This window comes from Scleropages formosus, chromosome 8 (assembly GCF_900964775.1).
Source record: "Scleropages formosus chromosome 8, fSclFor1.1, whole genome shotgun sequence".
Classification (NCBI taxonomy): domain Eukaryota; kingdom Metazoa; phylum Chordata; class Actinopteri; order Osteoglossiformes; family Osteoglossidae; genus Scleropages; species Scleropages formosus.
Genome location: NC_041813.1, coordinates 15924900 through 15944886, shown reverse-complemented (window position 1 = coordinate 15944886; position 19987 = coordinate 15924900). Strand labels below are relative to the sequence as shown.

Below are 19987 nucleotides of genomic sequence, written 5' to 3'. Positions count from 1 at the left end.
TGTAATGAACATCGGCAGAGAGGCGCAGGCGCCGTGGCACGCTCTCCTTCCATACGTGACAAGTAAGAGCAGTGTCCTCCCTCGCTGCACAGTCCCCCCCGAACCATGCGACGCAGCCGGATGGTCGCCGTCTCTTCCGTCTCCTCCAACCTCGAGCTATCTACCGTCTTCTTGTCCTCTTCGCTGAGCGCGCTCGCCCCATCCAGATGCTCGGCGGCCTTCGTTCACACACGGCCCTCAATGGCCCTTTGTTACCTCACACTTCTCGCTGGCCCCAGGTTAACCCCCCGAACGCCTTGGCGAGCGGCGTGCTGCAGGCCTGAAGCGGTGTGAAAACCTCGCCGAGGGACGCGGTGCCGCGAGATGTTCGGTGCCCCAGCTCATTTGTGCTTTAGACCAAAAGTGTTTAATAATGAATCGCAGCAGGACTTTACATGATTTGTATTCCAAACACTGCGATGTGATTAAATTACTGCCTCATTAATGTTTTACATCTTCTGTGGACGTTACTCTGCGAGAGACCGTGGCTGTGGAATCTAAGCGTTCTACAAGAGGGCGCCTCGTGAATTTCTCAGTTGAAGGTGTTTGGTGGGTCGGTTTTGGACGAGAAGATCCAGGGCATCGCTCTACCCGGCCGCACCCGCACCAGACCGTAACGAGAGCGAGCCGCTCCCGCCTCCAGGACGAACCACACCCACATCAGGTCACTTCCCCCCAGTGAGCCATGCCCCTATATGACACAGCTACACCGTGGCATGGGAACTCATCGCTTCCCTAGGACAGATTATGCGAGAGGAAGCACTTCTTTAGCTTTATCTCACACAACACCTATGATTTTCCCCTGAAGCTGCCTGCTGTGCACGTGCCCCGAATGAACACTCCTGTGGCCCCGGCTTCTCCTTAAGCCTGAGCGTGTGTGTGTGAGACAGAGAGAGGGGATGAGTCAGAGAGCCTGGTTTGTGCCTCTGTGTATTGAGGGACCGCTGAGGTCAAAGGGAGGAGGCTGATGTCACGCTTCCGGCCCTGGAACGTGCACGTTCTTCCGTCGGCACGAGGGATGGATCCCGAACCCACCGTTTATCTTTTGAAACGGCCGGTGACATGAACCACAGCTAAAGTGAGCAACGAACAACTCCAGTCGTAAGGTTACCGCCGCCTATGGACTTGCTTAGCAGCTGACCAAGGACGAGGCTTGCGTCGGACACACGTGTCTCCAGCGGTTCGTCCGCTGGATTGAGGCTCCTCCTGGCGCACCCGACGCCCCTTCAGTTGCCGTCGAACCAGAACCGCAGTGAACGAGCAGCTGGAGAGGGGACGTGGTGCAGCTACCAATTGAAGACGCTTGATGGAACGTGGAGGGCGGGTGGGCTGATGGACGGATACGGGGATCTCTGTTTACGCAGGGGACACTTTCAAAGCAAAATGTAAAGCAACCACCCTCTCTGCAGCTCCGTGCAATGCTGTGCATGAAACAGAAGAACAAAGGACAGAAACACAGAGGGAGCGGAAGAATAAAGATGGACTCAAATGAGGAGGGAGAGGGACGGGGGGAGCTCTTTCTCGCTCACGCGCACACACGTACGCCATAATGCTTATCAAGCAAACACACCCATCCAGACTGTGGTGAACATGGCAAAGGGACGGGGCAGTAAATGGCGTAGTGGTTAGAGCTGCTGTCTTGCGCTTGAGGGACCCAGGTTCAAATGCCCACTCCTGTTGCGGTACCCTTGAGCAGGGTACTCACCCTGAATTGATACGGTAAAAATGACTCGGCTCAGTAAATGGGTAAATCGGTACAAACCGCTTAGTGTGCGGACTTAATGTTGTAAGGCACTTTGGAGAAAAACATTGGCTAAATAAATAAATAAGTCTGTCGTTTTGCTCCCACCCTTAACTGTAGGGTTAGTGTAAACGGCCAAGGTGGCTGCTATGGAAACAATGCCCCGCTATGTGAGCTCTTATTTTGATCTTGATTTTTTCAGAAAGGAGTAGACCTCCACGCTGGTCATCACATTAATCGCTCATGATTGTAGAATGTGTGGCTCTCTTAAAAAGGAAAGGGGGGGGAAAAAAAAAGCCGATCTGCGTATTTGGAAGAATCGAAGAGTATAACGGGTGACCTATTGCCCGTACCCTTACGCACAGACCACGGAACAACGGGTTTATTTCTCCAGGCTGAGTGCAGTGGGACATGCCACCGATGGAACGGTTTATTTTGTTTGATGAAATAATTACGCCGTTATCGGCTAGCGATGATCTCCATTTCTCTTTGTGACACAGTTTCGAAGCGGTAAAATCCAATCAAGCTGCGGCGCATCGGCACACCGATCTGGCCCGGCAGTAAGCACCTTCTGCAGAGATTGGAGGCAGACGGAGAAGCTGAAGGAGATGCTGAGGAGGTCTCCCGCTGTTATAATAGCCAGCCCATCCCCCACCCCCTAACAGGACGGAGATGAGAATGAGGAGCTGTCACCCGAACCCCGAGGGGGCACTCGTGGGACCGTCTTCTTGAGTTTTCGGTTGGAACACTGGAGAGCGGTGGCCATCCTGGATAGGTGGCGTTGCAATAATCCCATTATTGTCGCACGTATTGACGGTATCGACTTATAGCTCCAGGGGCTCACAGGTTTCTGCTCTTTGGAAGCCCAGTCCATTTGTAGGCCAGGCAGGTGTCCTGCCGCTAGTACTGCTAGGCGTGCAAAGCCAGTGTACTCGGGACGAGTTAATATTGGCCACTTTTTCTCGGAGAGGCTGCTACAGAGAATACGGGATTTAACCCATGTTGTGCTGATGGGTGGGGCCGCATCGGAGACCCTCTCAACCAGCGTCTCGTCCCCTCCCGCTACCCTCCGGGACACTGTGTTGAGGTTGGGAGCGGTCCTTCGGTACTCTGTGCTTCCCGACATCTGCGTTTAAATCCACACTACACATTTGCTTTGGCGGCTGGTACCCCACACCGCGCCTGTGAACGTCTCCTGGTTCGAAAGTGCTTTGGCGCCACCACTGGGCGACGGGAGGGGCCGCAGCCCGTTCCACAGTGGCTGTCGGAAGTTGCTCCTGTAGATGAGAATTAATCTGGATTTACATGTTCGTGTATGAATGACTTAAAGTTCTTTTGGTTGCGAATCCGCCGAACGAATACCGCCGTCTATTGCGTTTGCTTTTGGATGTCCTCCAAACAGCATCTGTCCTGTGTTGCAAGAGCCGTTTACCGCCGAGCATCTCTTCGTATTGAGCCTCGTCTCATCCTGGCCCAGTCCTCCGTCTCAGCTCCTCTCTGGCATTTTAATTTTAGGATGCTTGGTATTGTTTATTTCCACCCTCTGTATTTTTTTCCACATTTCCCAGGAGGCAGAAGCTATCCAGACAAGCGATCGGTCGGTCTCGGAGAGAACTTGGCTCACAGTCATCTTTAAGTGGTTCTCCTCAATGCAGAGGTGCTGATTGAAGAAGGAAAGAGGGGTGGGAAGGAAGGAAGGAAGGAAGGAGGGAAGGAAGGGAGGGAAGAGTCTTAGTGGCACTACCTTCAGTCACTTGCGCACGTGTGTTTGTGCGCATGAACAGACTAAGTGGTGCCATCTCTGTGCGCGATTAAAATGAACACATCTGTGTGCATGAGTGAGTCAGTGTGTGTCCGTTTAGTGTTATAGCGGTCCTGTGTGTGTCTGTGTAAAATAGTTAATGAACACGCGAAGCTCGTTCTCCGTGGACAGAAATAGCGGGACGCTATACCCGCAGGCCGCAGCAGGGGCTTCGAGACGCCGTGCCAGTTCTCCTTGGCTCCGAGGCAGCCGCTCCTCTGCAGGAGCGGGAAGGGGGGCGATGGAGGGGGGGCAGACGGTGGGGACCGTTACTGTGTTTGTGCTGCACCAGCCACGCAACCCTGCTAATATAGCTTGTCAGCCCATGCGGCAGTGTGTGCGTGTTCACTCTGAAGCAGTGTCCTACCAACACTCAACTGTTGTTCCGCCATGGCCTCTAGGCTGACGTTCCTACACGAGCACTTGACTTGAGTCCGGAGCGGTAGATGAGTCGAGATTATGATCGTTCAGGGTAATGGAGCGGTTGGTCATGTCGACTTGGGTGCTTCAACCACATGTCCTTCTGCTAATAACAGAACCCCCCACAAAACTGCTCTGACTGAAATCAGTCATTTCATAGTTTTGTAAATAACATATTTTCAACTGTTGTTGTTTTTTCTGGCAGCACAGCAAGGGTGTAATATTTTTCTTCATAAATTAACAGTGTTAACGAAGTAGTAGCACATTTGTGTGGCTGAGAACAAGGAAATCCTGGTGTTTGTTTCAGTGAGGAAGCACACGGGCGACGCTCTCCATCATCAATAGCAATGCTTAAAATGCCAACATTAGTTTGCTGAGCACGTGCCCCGAAGCCACCCGGCTAAATATAGGAGCAACGAGCCAAATGTCAACATCCGCTTTCTATTTATGACCAGAGAAATGGAAGCGACCAAATGGCAGTGTTTCAGATGAGCGCTCTTCTGCGAGGAAGCAGCGCATCTACGCGCTGGGAATATTCTGGTGTATGAATACGACAGAATTTTTACTTTCGTTGTGAACTGCGAGTGATGGGGAGCTCCACAACAGAACGCAAATTCAGGCACTTCTCCGCATAATTAAGTGATTTTCAGTACTGCCATTTTGACTTCAGAAGGGATTTTCAAGGTTCCTCTCCTCGAAAGGCAGAATCCATTTTCAAGGCAGGCGGATATCGTATCGTGTTGCTTCCCAGGCTGTGTGTCAGGTCCATTCTCTCCCACATGTGACCCAAGAGAGTCTCCTCCTTTACCGTAGCATTTGTCAATACCTAGAAAACGCTACCAGAGACCCATAGATAATGTGCTGTGAACAGTGTTTTACTGTTATCTGGGGTGCGTGTGTGTGTGTGCGTGATGTGCAGGATTTGTCCCTCATTGCCCAGCTGGTGTGTATGTGAGGAGGGTGCCAATGAAGACTGCTTCTGCACACGGGAGGTCAGGGAGGTGAAGAAGACATGATGATGAGCTAATATAAACAGTGTTTCAGCGAGGGGTGCACAGCCTTTCCGCACATATGCAAATTGACCAATGAGATGAGCACTCGACAAGTCATATTTAACCTCTGACCACTGTAATTTATTAACAAGCAAAGAGGGGAATATGTCAGGGCCATTATCTTCAACTGTGCTCACAGTGACAAGCTGCTCTAAAGAAAATTTATAGTTGATGCAAAAAAAAAAAAACATTGATTCCAAATGTGGCAAATCAAACCAAGAGCGTAACACCGCTTGCTGGCACTGGAGTGTACTGTACAGGAGCATTGTGGTAAATGGCAGGTATAGTATAGATACAGGTACTGGTGTGATGGCAGGGCTGTTCTCGTAAAACATGCCTCTATAGAAATGATCAACACTAATCAGGCAGCAGAGGGGCACGGTGGCGCAGCGGGTTTGCCCAGGGCCTGCTCTCCAGTGGGTCTGGGGTTCGAATCCTGCTTGGGGTACCTTGCGATGGACTGGCGTCCCGTCCTGGGTGTGTCCCCTCCAGCGCCAGCTTTTGTGAGTAGAAGGTGTGCTTTTCGTTGGGGTTTAACGTGCTGCGAGTTCTTATTTTCATGTGCATAGAATTGTTCCGTTCCGATTAAGAGCGGTAAGTCCTCGAGGACCGGAGCACAGCTTTTGTTTCCTGCCACTGCTTGCATGAATGCGCTCCGCGGACTACATTTGTCTAGACGCAGCCTCAACACAAGGATCTGAGCGCAAAACCCACCCCAGTGTGTGCCTGGAGGTGGTCACTGGGCGAGAGGCCAAATTACAGGTGTGTGTTTCGGTCAGACAAGCCAACAGTGTAGTTACAGGCCCTCAGCTGCAGTGCTGCCTCGCGGCCACTCGGGGGCGCTGCAGTACTGAAAAAGAGACATCCCTGGATTTCAGGAAGGCTGTTCTTCATTTGTCAAAAGATGTTCATTTAAAAGTTCACCAGTATTATTGGACTGAATGAAATCAGCCACAATCTCCAAAATAGCACATATGTGAAAACCAAGGTTTATGGCCAAGATAGCTATTTTTAATATATTTTTTTAATAGAAAAATCATATTTCTTTCCTTTGTAACCATAAGATCATTTAGATTTCTCTACATGCTGTAAATACAAAGGCCATGTTTGCTGTTCAATACTTAAGATGATCCGTGAAAAGTTTTTTTTTTTTTTTTTTTTTTTTTTTTTCTTCCTAGCAATTTAGCATTGTCAGTAGCGTGTTCTTTAAAATAATTTGAAAAAATGGGAGACTCAGAAAGTAGGGTATTACACCAGAATCACATTGCAAAATGGGTTTGTGTTGGATTTTTTTGTTGCGTTTGGGATTAAAATCTATTCAAATAAAGTTCAGTTATCTGCCAAATACAATGTGACAGTAATATTATTAGATTTACAAAACAATCACAGGTCTATTACCATCCCGGGGGTGCTGCTACACAAAAAAATCTATATTTTACAGTGTTCGAATGTTCAATGTAAAAGGCCAAAATTCAATCATATTTGGTGCAGAAGCAGCCCGTCGACCGCACTGTGAATTTATTGAGAATTTGGAAGGGTGCCGTCTCTGAAATTGTTTTTAGTGAAGAATTAAACGCGGTTGATAAATTCAGTCTTGTGAAAGATTATGAACTTTCATGGTTCAAAACTGGTCTAATTTGATGGATAGCATCACTTGCATTTAATCTCTTATTACTTTCAGAAAGGTTGTATGGTATTGCGTTTGATTCAAAGAGGCAAAGTGAACAATGTCGGGAGCTTGCAGCTTCGTTGATAAATTGAAAAAGTACGTTCAAATATAACTTTACGTTGGATCAGCATATATGTTTACTCTTTGACTAGTTTTTCCTCTGAGTTTTAATAATTCTGAATACGTAGAGATATAACTAGATCCGAACTACGTTTATTCAGAAAACATACAGTTCTCATGTTTAAGAAGTGCATGCATAGATTCATAGTGTGACACTAAATGACTGAATACCCAGTAAAGCAGCTATGCGGAGTTCACTTTAGTTTCCACTTACCAGCTAGAGAGTAATGTTTGGTTATTATCACCTGAGTCTGTCTCATTCCATAGAAGAGGTGACAGCAGATTTGATGCACCGCTCTAAGAGATTTCAGCAGGAAACCTGGTGAACTTGGGGACCAGGACTGAGTTGCCCCCCCCCGCCCCTCATGGCTTGTCCCCTTTTAGGCATTTGGACATGAAAATGACATGATGTGAAACTGCGCTATTTGGGGTTTGTTTTTTATTTCTGACCTGCGACTCCACATCAGTATACTTGCATCATTAGCAATTTGCAACATAGTGTATGAGTTATGATGACTCACGTCAGGTTTACTGAGGGAGGCTGCCATAACCGGCGGCAGCCCTGTGGTTATTATTAGAAGTGGAAACATATGAAAAATTTTGTTTTTATTCTGGCTGACGCTTGACAGGGAGACCTGAGGATCGCCTTCTCTTTTTTTCCCCCCCCTCATCAGCTTGTATGTTCTCACACTTGTGTGCCTCTGTCCACAATCCAGGCTGTCGCTGCTCCTGGTGGCCGTGAAAGGGATCTCCCAGAACTGGGTGGAGTCTGTCTGATAAGGGGGTGGGGCTTGTTGTGTAACTGACAGCTGTCAGTCAGGACAATCGTAAGCAGTTCTCAGTGGCGAATGCACTGGCGCAAGTCGTGTAAATGAGCAGAGGTCCTAAGAAAAGGTTTGCACTGAACTCCGTCCATGTCCTGCGAAGGCTGCGTTACTTTTCGTTTCTGCGTACTTGTGCTCGCTGGTGTGGTGTGTGCGTTCTCGTAAGCTCTCTCACTTGCGTTTGCCTCGCAGGATGTCGGTGGAAACGATAATGACCAACTCGAAAGCAGACCGTCTGCCAGACGGAGAGCGGCAGAGAGAGAGCGAAGGCGTGGCTAAGGGCGAGCAAGGGAGGGCGCAAGTGGAGGGGGGAGCCAATGTGCAGCTCGTTGTGCTGAAGGGGGAGCGAGCGAGAATGAGCGAGCTGGGCGAGGGAGAGCGAGCGAGTGAGCGAGGCACTGGCAGTCTCGCGGACGAAGCGGTGTGGCGCTACGCTGCTGGAGTAGACGACTTCTCCCTGTCCCCTCAAACCCCTTGCGCACGCGACTGAGCTCTGGGACAGCTGCGGAAGGGAAGTCCCTGCAGAGGAAGCCGTCTCCGATCTGGTCACTTTGCCGTCGCGGGGCCGTTGGCGCAGGGGGCAGGGACGACCCCCCCGGGCTGCCGGGGGCGCGGGGCAGGAGCGGAGACATGACCGTGCCGCTGCTGAAGATTGGAGCTGTGCTCAGCACCATGGCCATGGTGACCAACTGGATGTCCCAGACGCTGCCGTCCCTGGTGGGCCTCAACGGGACCACCATCTCCCGAGGGGGCACCTCGGAGAAAATCGTGAGTGTGCGTACACCCCTCTCTCTTCCTTCTTGACAAGCGATTGCGCGGGCGGGCTGGAACTGGGACAAGACCGTGGGAGGTCAAAGAGGCACTGCTGAGAGGGTTCCGGGTTCCGACCCTATTGGCTTTGCTCCCTGCTGGCCGACCCCTCCGGCCCAGTCCCAGTGTCCCTTGGGGGTTCCTCCGGGTGCTGAAGATGTAGGGCGTTGGACTGGGCAGCCGGAGCTCTCCCATATCCACAGAACGATACCAGATGGAGAGCGGCTCTAAAACAGATCCTCAGTCAGAGCGGCACTCTGGCTGGTAGCGAAGGCACCTGCATATGGTTGTTTACCCTGTTATACAGTTTCTTCACCCCGGGCTGCTGGTGATGACAGGTCCACCTCTGTGGTGGGCGTTGCGCTCGTTCACTGTCTGTGCGCGGCTGGTGGGCAGAAGGATGCTGTGTGCTTGTACAGACGGAGACCTAAAGTGGTCCACATTCAGCTGAATTTTTCCATGGAGGTGTGTGGGTGACGGTAACCCTGCAGCTTGTGTGTGTGTGTGTGTGTGTGTGTGTGTGTGTGCGCGCGCAGAGCAAAACGGAAAGAAGTGACTGCATTTGCTGTCACAGTGAATTATGAAGAAGCAGATTCCAATCCACGGTGGGACTGAAGGGTGCCATTGAAGGGCTCGACTTGATCTAATTTATCGGTGCGTATTTTTAGCGTCTCTCCCGGAACGTGATCTGGAGTTCCGTTACATCACGGGCCACCAAGGTAGAGGAGTCCGTTTTTTCTCCAGGGAGACTACGGCTAACGCGGATGTAGCTTCACGCGGAGATTGCGGTGAGAAATAAAATTATTACGCTCTTAGACGTGATCCTGGGAGCCGTTGAACACGGAGAGGTCGCTGTTCGCTTCCGACAGCGTGTGAGAGAGGCATCAGTTTGAACAGGTGAGTAGTTCTCGCCTCGCTTCTAGGGATGTCAGCCCGAGGAGATCTCCGTGTTTGGCCTCATCTCACACGGTCAACCTACTCGAAGGTCTCCCTCTGTGACGGGGATGAGCTACAGCTCCTGTCATCCGGGGCGAGGCGGTTCACTGTGGAAAGTGTCTCGGATGGACAGGGAGACGACTGTGACGGTCTCGGCGCTCACGCGAGCTGTGGGTGGGGTCACACTGCAGCACCAGTATCCAGCGCTGGGTGTGCGCTCACTACAGCCCAGGTGAGAACCCCTCCTCCGCATTATGTTTTAATCGGTGTGCAAAGCGACTCGCCGTCACAATGTTAAGTGCGGCGGCAGAGCCGAGCTTAAGGGAGAAGTGGCGGCGCGCCCTCAGGGCCTCGAAAAAAGAGCCCGACGCCCCCGAATTACACCTCGTGTTTCGCCTTTCGTCTCCGTACCGACCTACGATTTCATTTCCACCTGCTAATATCCGCTGTCATTCCGTTTGTGGAACAGGCAGAGGATCCGCGGGCACAACAGGTGGCGGAAGAACACGCGTTTATCGGCCGAGTTCAAACGTGCTCGGAGTCGATCTTTGTTTTCTAAAAGGTCTAATCTGTATCGACAGCAGTGGGAACGAGCGAGAGGAAGCGGACTCCTTTGGCGCAGAAAATCGTTCGTTTTGCCGTGAAGTGAGCCGAGAGGTGCGGGTTTTCGCCCCCGGCACACGGAGGGCCCTCGTACTCGCACGGACTTGCATTTAGGCACGTGAACAAACTTGCGTAGAGACACGCTTGGAGGGAATTCTCACACGCTCCTATCGGTGGAGACGTGCGCTCGTAAATGCGGTGTGCGTTTGTGACCCCCCCCGTTACGCTCCCTCCCGCTGCCATCACGTTGGCATGTTGTGGGTAGCGAGCACAGTGATGACCCATGCATGTTCACCGCAGTGTTCACACAGCTCTGAGCTACAATTTCAACGTGCTTCACTTGGTCTGCATCCCTCGCCGTCCACCATCTGATCCCATCGCCGTGGCGATGGTATTCGTCCGTGATTGCAGAGCGGCGTTCGGAGCAAAAACGGAACGCTAGGATTCCCCTTCACCTTCATGGCCGCTGGAGGATTCGTCACTGTCGTGGGCAGCTGTGGGCACCATGCTGGGACCGTGCTGTCAATTCCATTCACGTTCGGACACACACACACACACACACACACACACACACACACACACACACACACACACACACACGCTTGATATGCAACTCTGGTGCAGAGGGTGTCTCGTGCATTAGTTCATGAAGTCTCGGCCGCAGATCCCTTGAGGAGGACTCGCAGTGTCATGAAAGCACTCAGCTCTGCTCGTCTTCCTCTCATCCTCCGCTTGCCCTGCCCACACAAACAGAAGGAGGTCTCCCGGGGAGCCCAGCAGTGCAGCCCCCCAACCTCCCACAGCCCCCAAAACAGAAGCACAATCGCCTCCTGGAGTGTGCCCACACACACGCGCGCGGCAAGACACTCAAGGTTCTAGCAAAGGATTCAATTTTTAGCTCAAGCCTTTGCGAAACATGGTTTGTGACAGACAGGTTGGCGTGTGTTTGCGTGTACCGCGTGTCTGTTTGCGCATCTGCAGGCAGCTGTCAGATACCCCGGGCCACGGACCTCCTTTCGTTCATGAAGGAATGGCAGATGGAGGGAAGAGGACAGAAAGCAACAGGGTCCGGGGCTGAGAAACGGAGGCAGACGGCACACGCAGACTGAGGACAGTCCTCCTATACACATGAACACACTACAAAAGTTGTGCAGCCTATTGATGAGAAGCTCAAATATTTTTGCCAATGTATAGAAGTAGTGTATATCCTAATGCGTTGTTATTACTTAATGACAGTGTAGGAGGTGCAGGACAGTTATTGACCATACCCGCCCCCACTCTAACTCCAGAGGCAGTTGCTTAACCAAACAAACTGCTCTTCTCGGCCCCCTTAGCGGAACCCGATTCCGAGTTCATCTCCATGGCAACGCAATCCTTAACTCTCCTGGGCATTTCGTTGAGAGTCAGTGATACGCACAGTGCAATATGTAACTGTCATAACATTTTCTCCAGGGGACCTTGTGTAGCACGCATGGAGTGACCAACAGTCGGCGTAGAGCGCGTCTGTCAACCGTGCACAAAAAAAGGGGTGGCACTACGTCACCGATGCGTCGCAGGTACTCTGTGTGTGTAGCATCTGACTAGTGTGTATATTCGGTCAGGACCTGTTTTCACAATGCTTGACCACCGGCCTTATTTATTATTCAGGCTGTCCCCGGGTCTTCCGTCTTCTGAAACATTCATTGAGAGAGAAATATTTACAAACATACTGGACCGAGGAGATGAGGAATCCGAACGCCATGTGGAGAGCAGTGTGAGCCCATGGTGTGTGTGTGAGCTCGATGGGGTGGGGATTCTCGTCACTTGCTGTGCTCTGCTGGGATTCAGGCCCGATCTTTCAAAATAGAAGAAGGAATGAAAAGCAGTGGCTTTCCTTAACGCTGCGGAGACCTGTTTGTGAGGGAGAAGCACTCATTTCCTGGAGAGACAAATGGCTGCTGTTGTGCAGCTGTAACGAACACTTTGTCCTCCACATCCGTCCTGAGAGTGAGAGCTTCCAGATTTATTCCCGCTTTACAGCCTTTACCTTCGGCTCAGGGGTAATGAAATACGGTGAAAAGCTCATTCCTAGAGACGAATGGCAGCCGTTTCTGTCGGGGCTGCTGGACGCTCCAATCGGGAGGGAGCTGCAGTCGGCTGCTCCAATGTGCCCCATGCCGTGGGTCACGTGGCTCAAGAATGACAGGGTTGATCCGAACCAGCACCCCATCCACAGCTCTGGGTTATCTCTGAGAAATCCCCATCCCGCCATGATTAGTTAATCAAACGTAAATCGGTTAATTTGAGCTTTTTAATGACTCGCAGCTGTTAAGTGATTGGAAAGGGTTCAGGTAAAAGCTCCATTAAGCTTCTGAGGGCTCAGAGCGGGACAGGGGCCAGAAGCCTGCCCCACGGGGGTAGGAGGGGCCAGGGGGATCTAGCGCCAGGCTCATCGATGATGCTGAAGAGGACACTTCAGCCGAGAGCGGGAGAGCGGCGTGAGGATTCCTGTCGGCAGCTCTGCGGTCTTTGTCGTTACAGGGGCGTGAGCACAGATAGGTGTGCCGTAATCCGCTCGTGCGGTTTGGACGAGGTCAGGGCCCCCACCGTGTTACCGTGTTGCTCATTTCCGATAACGGTCTTTAAGGTGCGCAGGAGGACGGCTAGGAAATTGCAACACTTTTCCCATTTGGTGATCTGTGTTTCCAGCTGTTCGGGGAGCCCCTACTCCCTGATTCTTTGGGTGTCTTTTAGCCAGCGGTCAATAACACGTTAGCTCATCTGGTTCCAGGTACACCTGGTCGTGTCCGGCTTTCCTGTCCTTCTGAATCCTACCTCGCCATCTTAATCTGTGTTACAGCATCTGCCAGGATTAGAAACGAAGAAGAAATAACAATGCTGGAATAATGCAAGTAGTGTCTGGAGGAGTAAGTCATGACCTACCGTGGATACGGATGCCTAGCCTTCATCCAACAGCGCTAAATTCCTGTGCGAGTAGATGGTGGAGAAGTTGACATGACATACACCCGCACAGATTAATTTTACGCATGAGCATAATAAGGAGAATTTAAAACATTTTGTGTATCAAAGCTGTTCTGCCCCTCACCCCCTCCTGCTATTGATGTTTGTCATCCACGAGCTGCTCCTTGTGCCTGGAAGTAAAACTAATCATGGACCTGTGCATTTCTCAGCGCTATGCCTTCTGCCTCCGGCGCTGACTGATTGATGGCTGGGGGATTGCGGCAGTGTGGGACAGCGGAGCGGTAACTCCACCTGCAGGCAAAGAGATGGGGGATGGGAGAGCTCCCAGCAAAGGTCAGGTGGGAGTTTCAAAAACCAACAGGAATTGTATTTTGGGAAGCCCAATTGATTTTCGATCCCCCCGCAGTCGAGTGTTTTCACTGCCACTGTTATTCTGGGGTGGGAGCTCAGACTTGCAGTTGACTGTCCATGATCCTGCCCCCGCTGGTCAAACACCCCCATTCATTATTGACAAGGGGGCACAGGGTTCCTAGAAACGCTTTATTAAGCTGCCGAGCGCCAGCAACCACAAGTCTGACTAACCGTGCTGTCTCTGCCCACCTCTATTCCATACATTCTTTAAATGAGTTTCGGTTCCTCAGCTCGACTTGCTTTCTTCTGGTCCGCCTCGTTGGTTCCACGCGTCCGTCAAGGAGCCAAACCCCTGCGCAGAAGAAGCCCTCCAGCATTCATTGCTCTCCAGACTCTTCCGGCAGCTAAAACTGAAGGAGTCCATCTTTGCTCATGGGTCTTTGCTTTGTACTTGTGTCTCAGGTTGTTAGGTGGAGATGTTTTGGAATTACAGCAGAATGAAATTAGATGAATTTCATTAGGGCCTGTGTTGAGTCTCAGGCATCGCATAGCATACTGCAGCTTCAACATTTATGAAAAATTCATGAATGGATGTGTGAGCCGCACTGCCTTTTGCTGGCATCGGTCAGGCTTCCTGAGACCAAGGAAGCGGCGTGTTGACGGCTGCTTTTTTGTTTATTTGCGTACCGGGCTGTGCTACAGTCACGGTAATCCACAGTGCTTCTCATTTACCATTTACACAGATTTACAGTTTAACACTTAAAATGGCTGGATTTCTTATCAAGTAGTTTAAGATGTGGGTTGGACTGCAGTCCTGCTCTCCGGTGGGTCTGGGGTTCAAGTCCCGCTTGGGGTGCCTTGCGGCGGACTGGCGTCCCGTCCTGGGTGTGTCCCCTTCCCCCTCCGGCCTTACGCCCTGTGTTGCCGGGTAGGCTCCGGTTCCCCGTGACCCCGTAAGGGACAAGCGGTTCTGAAAATGTGTGTGTGTGTGTGTATGTGTGTAGTTTAAGATGAATGCTTTAAAGGCACCAGTACTCCATGTGGTATGGGAAACCAGCACTGGTTAAAAACTGAATAAAATTCTGTTGGGGCGAGAGCTTAAAAAAAAAAAACAGTTGGTGGATGGCGTTATCGTCTGCTTTTTGTGTTTGTACTCATGCAGCTTATTTGTTTATCATCTCGCTGATAGGCGCCGGATCAAGAATGTTTAGAGAAAAATACGGCCGCAAATTGCTCGAGGAAAATTATTGTTTGCATCAACAGGTCTGACCTCCGTGTACTAGGAAGCAATGAATCACAGGCACACACTTTTCAAGTTCCTTCAGGGCCAGGTAAACATCCCTGCTGGAAATGTTTTCAACAGGTCACGATGGCGTAGCCAACGTGGTTTCAAAAGGTTTTTGACATGCTCAGGAAATGGTTTTGGAACTATTATGTCGAAATTGTTGTGCGTCTGTTTTCAAACTCGAGTGGATGAGATTTCTATGGAAACGTACAGATATCTGAAATGGCTGGTGGGCTTCCTTGTGTATGTGTGTGTGTGTGTGTGTGTGTGTGTGTGTGTAGGGGCTGTTCGTGTGATGGCGTTTATCCCTTTGGCTGTACTGACAGGTGCGAAAAGAAATGTGTTCGTCATCCATATTGTTTGCGTTCTTTGCTCGTTCTCGCTTGAAATGGCGCCCGTTGTCTTTTCCGCTTCTAAAGGGTATGCTGGCTGCCTCCACGGTGCTGTGGTGCGCTGAGGTCAGTGGACCGCTCCACCGTTATTGCCGCACAGTCACTTTGGCAGTGCCAACTCGACGATAGACATCCGTTCATATTGAAGACAGACTGGAATTAAACGGAGAGAGAGCACGACGAGGAAATAAGCAGGCAGATGGTTTTTTGATGGATTTCGTTCTGCTTGATTATAGGCAAGGATGATGGGAGAAGCAGAACCGTTGTAACGTCCTTTGATAACTTCACACCTGACCGCTCGTTCAGCTGCACGCTGCCGAGATCCTGAACCTGTTCGCTGTGACTCCTGACCTTCCGCAGGAGACTCGGAATGCGGACAAAAGCGACCGATTTAAAGCGATGAGACGTTCTTATTTCCGGATGAGGAGGAAATTCCACCGAGAAATAATTTCAAGGAAACTCGGGACAAATGAGCTTTGAATGAGGTAACTGGTCAGCAGCACTTCAATAAGTAGGGAACCTCTGCCCAACACGGCCCCGCTGTGTCTTGCTCTTTGAGGGAACCTTCCGGTGGCCCCATCCCCTCCTGCACGGGCCTGTGCGCAAACCTCTTTGAAGGTCTTTCCTTTAATCCCTACGCATGAGGCCTTGGTCGTCACTTCAGAATCGACCTCAGGGTAATTATTAATTAAAAGATAATTAGCGGCACTTCCTCCAGCGATGACATTCGGCGCACCCTGTGGGTTTCTTCCTAGCTCCAAACATGTACCGCAGGCTTCGTCCCCCTGCGAAGGTGCCGGTTGGCGCTCGGCGGTCGCTGCGCTCCAAATGCGGCCTGTTTCCTGTTTCCCGGCCAGAGAGTTCTTGGCGCGTGCTTCTCCCTTCAGCGGGAACGATGGTGGAACGAGTATCGCGGCAACTGTGCGTCATCCCGAAATGTTCGATGTCGGGTGAGCGCTCTGCCTCACAGGGTGCTGCCAAGGTATGAGCTGCACTTTTTGTCCTGTTTTGCTTCCTTGATCAGTCTGTGGTCGTGTAGAGCCAGGTGCTGTAGCCAGATTTGCTGGTGCCTTCTGAACTCTGCAGGTCCCGATAAGATCCCTGCTGCGACTACGCTCCTCTGCCCTGTCGAGTCAGCTTGGGCCTAGATCCGTACCAAGATTTGTTCTGTTCTGCTGATCTCCCCGCTTTTCTGTGGTTCCCTCTGACTGTGTGCCCCCTGGCTTTCTCACCCAGCAGGCACTGTACCCGAGCCCCGAGGAGGGCTGGCAGATTTACAGCTCCGCCCAGGACGCCGACGGGAAGTGCATCTGCACCGTGGTCGCGCCGGCCCAGAACATGTGCAACCGTGACCCCCGGAGCAAGCAGCTGCGCCAGCTCATGGAACAGGTGAGCGACGTCCGTAGATGAGGCTCGCTCTGCCTGGGCGGCCCGGATGTTCCTCGCTATCAGGGTGCCCGGTCATGCGCTGAGACGCTGTGTGGAAACAGCTCAAAAAGAGGCCGTGTCCTAAATATGCACAGAAAACTGGGTTTTCATGGAGGCTTTACAACTCTGTCAAGTGTAACCCTTACAGCGAAAAAGAGCAATGAAAAGTGAAATAATTTCAAATCCATAAAAGCGACAGAAACCGTCTGCAAGCTGTCTGCAAACGCGCGCGCGCGCACACACACGAATATATTCAGAGTCTCTTTCACACATGCCAAGGTCTAAGACGGGCCCTCTGACGCAGTAATAACCAGAGAGCCTTTAGAGAACGATGATAATCACATAACATGCTTTCATTTGCCTTCTGCACCGAGACCTGAAGGAGGGAGGAGAGGGGAGGAGAGGGACGTTTTTAGGCATGCATCGTGTGTTTCTCGGTACAAATGCCTGGGAAAAAAAATCCCATGGGGAAATTGACTATGAGATCATCTTGAGATTACATCTCGTCAAGACGATTTTGTTGGATTAAGCGGATTTGGGATTTAAGGAAGATTGATACACCTTGGGCGAGATGCGGACATCCACAGAAATATCCCTCACTGAACGCAAACTTTTAAAACGTGAATGGCGTTACAGCATGTGAGAATCAGCAGACTTTACTTGTGAGCACTTCATCGTTAAATTCATGTTCCTGCAAAACCTTTTAAATATATTATTGGCCTTGAAGAAACTAACACAGATCTTATTAATTGCATGCATCCTCCTACACGATTTCAAATGTGCGTTTCCGCTGTAAAAATGAATAATATTCTTCCCATTTTTTTTGTAGTACATCTGTAATTCCCTCATTACCTCATTTTGGGACCAGATTTCTGAATGTTAGCTTTTGAATATGTTCTGAATGGCAGACAGCTGCAAAATAAATCCTCTTATTTGAGGCTGAATTTAAAGGAGGACTCTATTTTCCTAATTTAGATCTGTATTTCTATTGCACCATATTTCACCTTGTTTTAGCTTGCCGGGACCAGTTCAGGAGCCATAGCTGTATGTATAGAACGCAATGCGATGACCTGTGTCCTGCATTCACTTCATGAATGTAAGATTCGGGAATTTGAAACATGTTTATTAAATTTTATTTTAATATGACAGTCACTACTAATTGAATACCTGTATGTTTAAGTGCACATTTAAGCACTGTCTCGGTCTCTCTCTGTCCCTGTCTCTCTGTGTGTCTCCCTCCCTCTCTCTCTCTCTCTCTCTCTCTCTCCCATGTCCCTTCCTCCCACTCCCATGGTATGGTGGAGGGAATAATTGCGTTTCTTAAAATAAAACACACTAATGGGGAAGCTGACCTGCCAGGACGCTCTCTACCCCCAACTCTCACACAAGCTGTCACTACCTGGCGGAGACTACCACACACATGCATGCACGCACGCACACACACACACACAGATTTCCCTAGTCTGTGTCATACACACACTGACTTCCCTTCTCTCACTACAACACACACACACACACACACAACACACGTCTGTCATGCACTCTGATAGAGGCCAGCATTTCTCTAGACAAGCAATTACACTGACAGCACCTTCCCTGAAGAACCTCCATATTAACCATACGAGACATGGAGGCTACATTATCCTCCCGTTACAAAGAAGAATTCATAAATCAACTCCTCCTGGGAGAAAGGAATATGGTGCACACACACAGCAATAAATACATACATACATACACACATTTTCTGAAACTGCTTGTCCCATACTGGGTCACAGGAGCCGGAGCCTAACACGGCGTAAAGCCGGAGGGGGAGGGGACACACCCAGGACGGGACGCCAGTCAATCGCAAGGCACCCCAAGCAGGACTCGAACCCCAGACCCACCGGAGAGGAGGACCCGGTCAAACCCACTGCGCCACCGCGCCCCCTGTCAGGAATAAATAATAAGAAACAAATCATATCTTTAGCAGGGTCGTGCAAACACCTTCACACTGAGAAGAGTTTGTGGAATATTCTGGAATCTGTGCTCTTTAACGGAAATAGCAGCGGAGGACTCACACACTTGTGCCGTGGGGGCCTCTGGGGGCTGATAAGGTGGTCCTAGATCATCATACAACATGGCTACTGATTCCCAATCCATGGTGACACACAGGGTTTGGCGTCCAGCCAGCCGACTACACTTCTCTTCACGCTTACACCACATTACATGCCTCCCAAAGAACTGAGGGAATTGAGGGTCTCTGTTGACTTCAAAAAAGACACCTGACTCCAAGGAAGTTAATCCTCCGTCGTGCTCTGCTGTTTTTTGAAGTGGGTATGGAAAAATCTAAATTGAGGAGCAGAAAAAAATTAATGTTGCATTAAAAAGGGGGGGGGGGGGGGGGGAGAACAGAGAAGTTCCCTCTTGGTTTTGTTAATCGGGAGCTGACTGAAGAAATGGGCCCTGGATGTTGATCAGATTGCTGGGGGGATGAGTTAGAAACGGTGACACGGGTGAGTTAGATGAGTTACAGACAGCAGGATGGGTGAGTTAGGGGCGGCAGGACAGATCGGACAGAGTAGCAGTCTGACAGAGCAGAGGGAGAGGCAGTGACACAGAAACAGCTTGACACGGAGGAAAAAAGACCAGTGACACCAGCAGTATTCTAGAGGCAGAGTGACAGAGCTGGACCTGCATTTTGCGTGAGAAGAGGCTCCGCTAAACAGAGCCGCTGTTCCAATGGAGCAACTTCAGTCGCTGGGCCTGGAGCTGGAGCTGGTGCCTTCTCTAGATGAACTCGCACTCTGACTCACACACCAAAACCGTACCAGAACCATAATGTCCCACTGGCCCAATGCTTCCTGCTTAGGAAGCCTCGACTCCTGCGGTGCACATCTTGGACAACTCATGCGTGTGGGGAGACAGAAAGGGAAGTGTCAGCAGAGGGCACGTTGAAGTGAACTCTGCCATCCTTGGAGTGAAGGGAAGCCAAGTGGAATGCTGCGCTTTCTGCTCGGTCCATGGTGTTAACGAGCTTTAATTAAAAAGTCCCCAGAAAGTGCTGAGTGGCAGGCAGAGCCATTCATTGTGCTACGATTTTATCCTTTCTTCTTGCCCTCTGACAAGGGGAGAAGTAGGAGTCCTGCATTTCCAGCAACTGAGGAATGCTCTTAAAGGCAAGCAGGGCCTCATCATCTGTTGGACTGTGTCTGCGATGTGCTCTGTTATTTCTCCTGACAGCTGGTGATCATGCAGATAGGATAAGCTCTGAAGTCAGCAGATAGAACGTGTGTGTGCCTGTGTTGTGTTGGCTTGTCATTGACCTCACTCTATTTTCCCTAACACCCTTGCATACTGTGATTTTTTTTTTTTTTTTTTTTTTTTGGTCCTGATTGACAGGTCCAGAACATCAGTCAGTCAATGGAGGTTCTGGATCTGAGAACTTACAGAGACCTGCAGTACGTTCGCAACATGGAGGCACTCATGAAGGTGGTGGATGGCAAGCTGAAGACGGCCTCAGAAAACCCTCGATCGCTGAACCCCAAGAGTTTTCAGGTACCTTGCTCACAGCCGTAC

General features: G+C 50.6%; 1 protein-coding gene across 7 annotated transcripts in view; it reads left to right on the top strand.

The window, feature by feature from the left end:
- Positions 1–19987, top strand: part of olfm2a (olfactomedin 2a) — a 34644-nt gene that overhangs the window by 8379 nt on the left and 6278 nt on the right. Inside the window, exons 1-3 of one of the 7 annotated variants that reach the window (XM_018754786.2) lie at positions 7633–8440; positions 16244–16393; positions 19811–19966. In XM_018754786.2, the coding sequence (XP_018610302.1) occupies positions 8297–8440; positions 16244–16393; positions 19811–19966 (450 nt within the window). In that variant the 5' untranslated portion in view covers positions 7633–8296. Of the gene's footprint in view, positions 1–7632; positions 8441–9421; positions 9645–13293; positions 13310–16240; positions 16394–19810; positions 19967–19987 lie in introns of those variants that run through there. The other 6 variants (XM_018754787.2, XM_018754785.2, XM_018754784.2 and 3 more) reach the window with 6 other exon arrangements.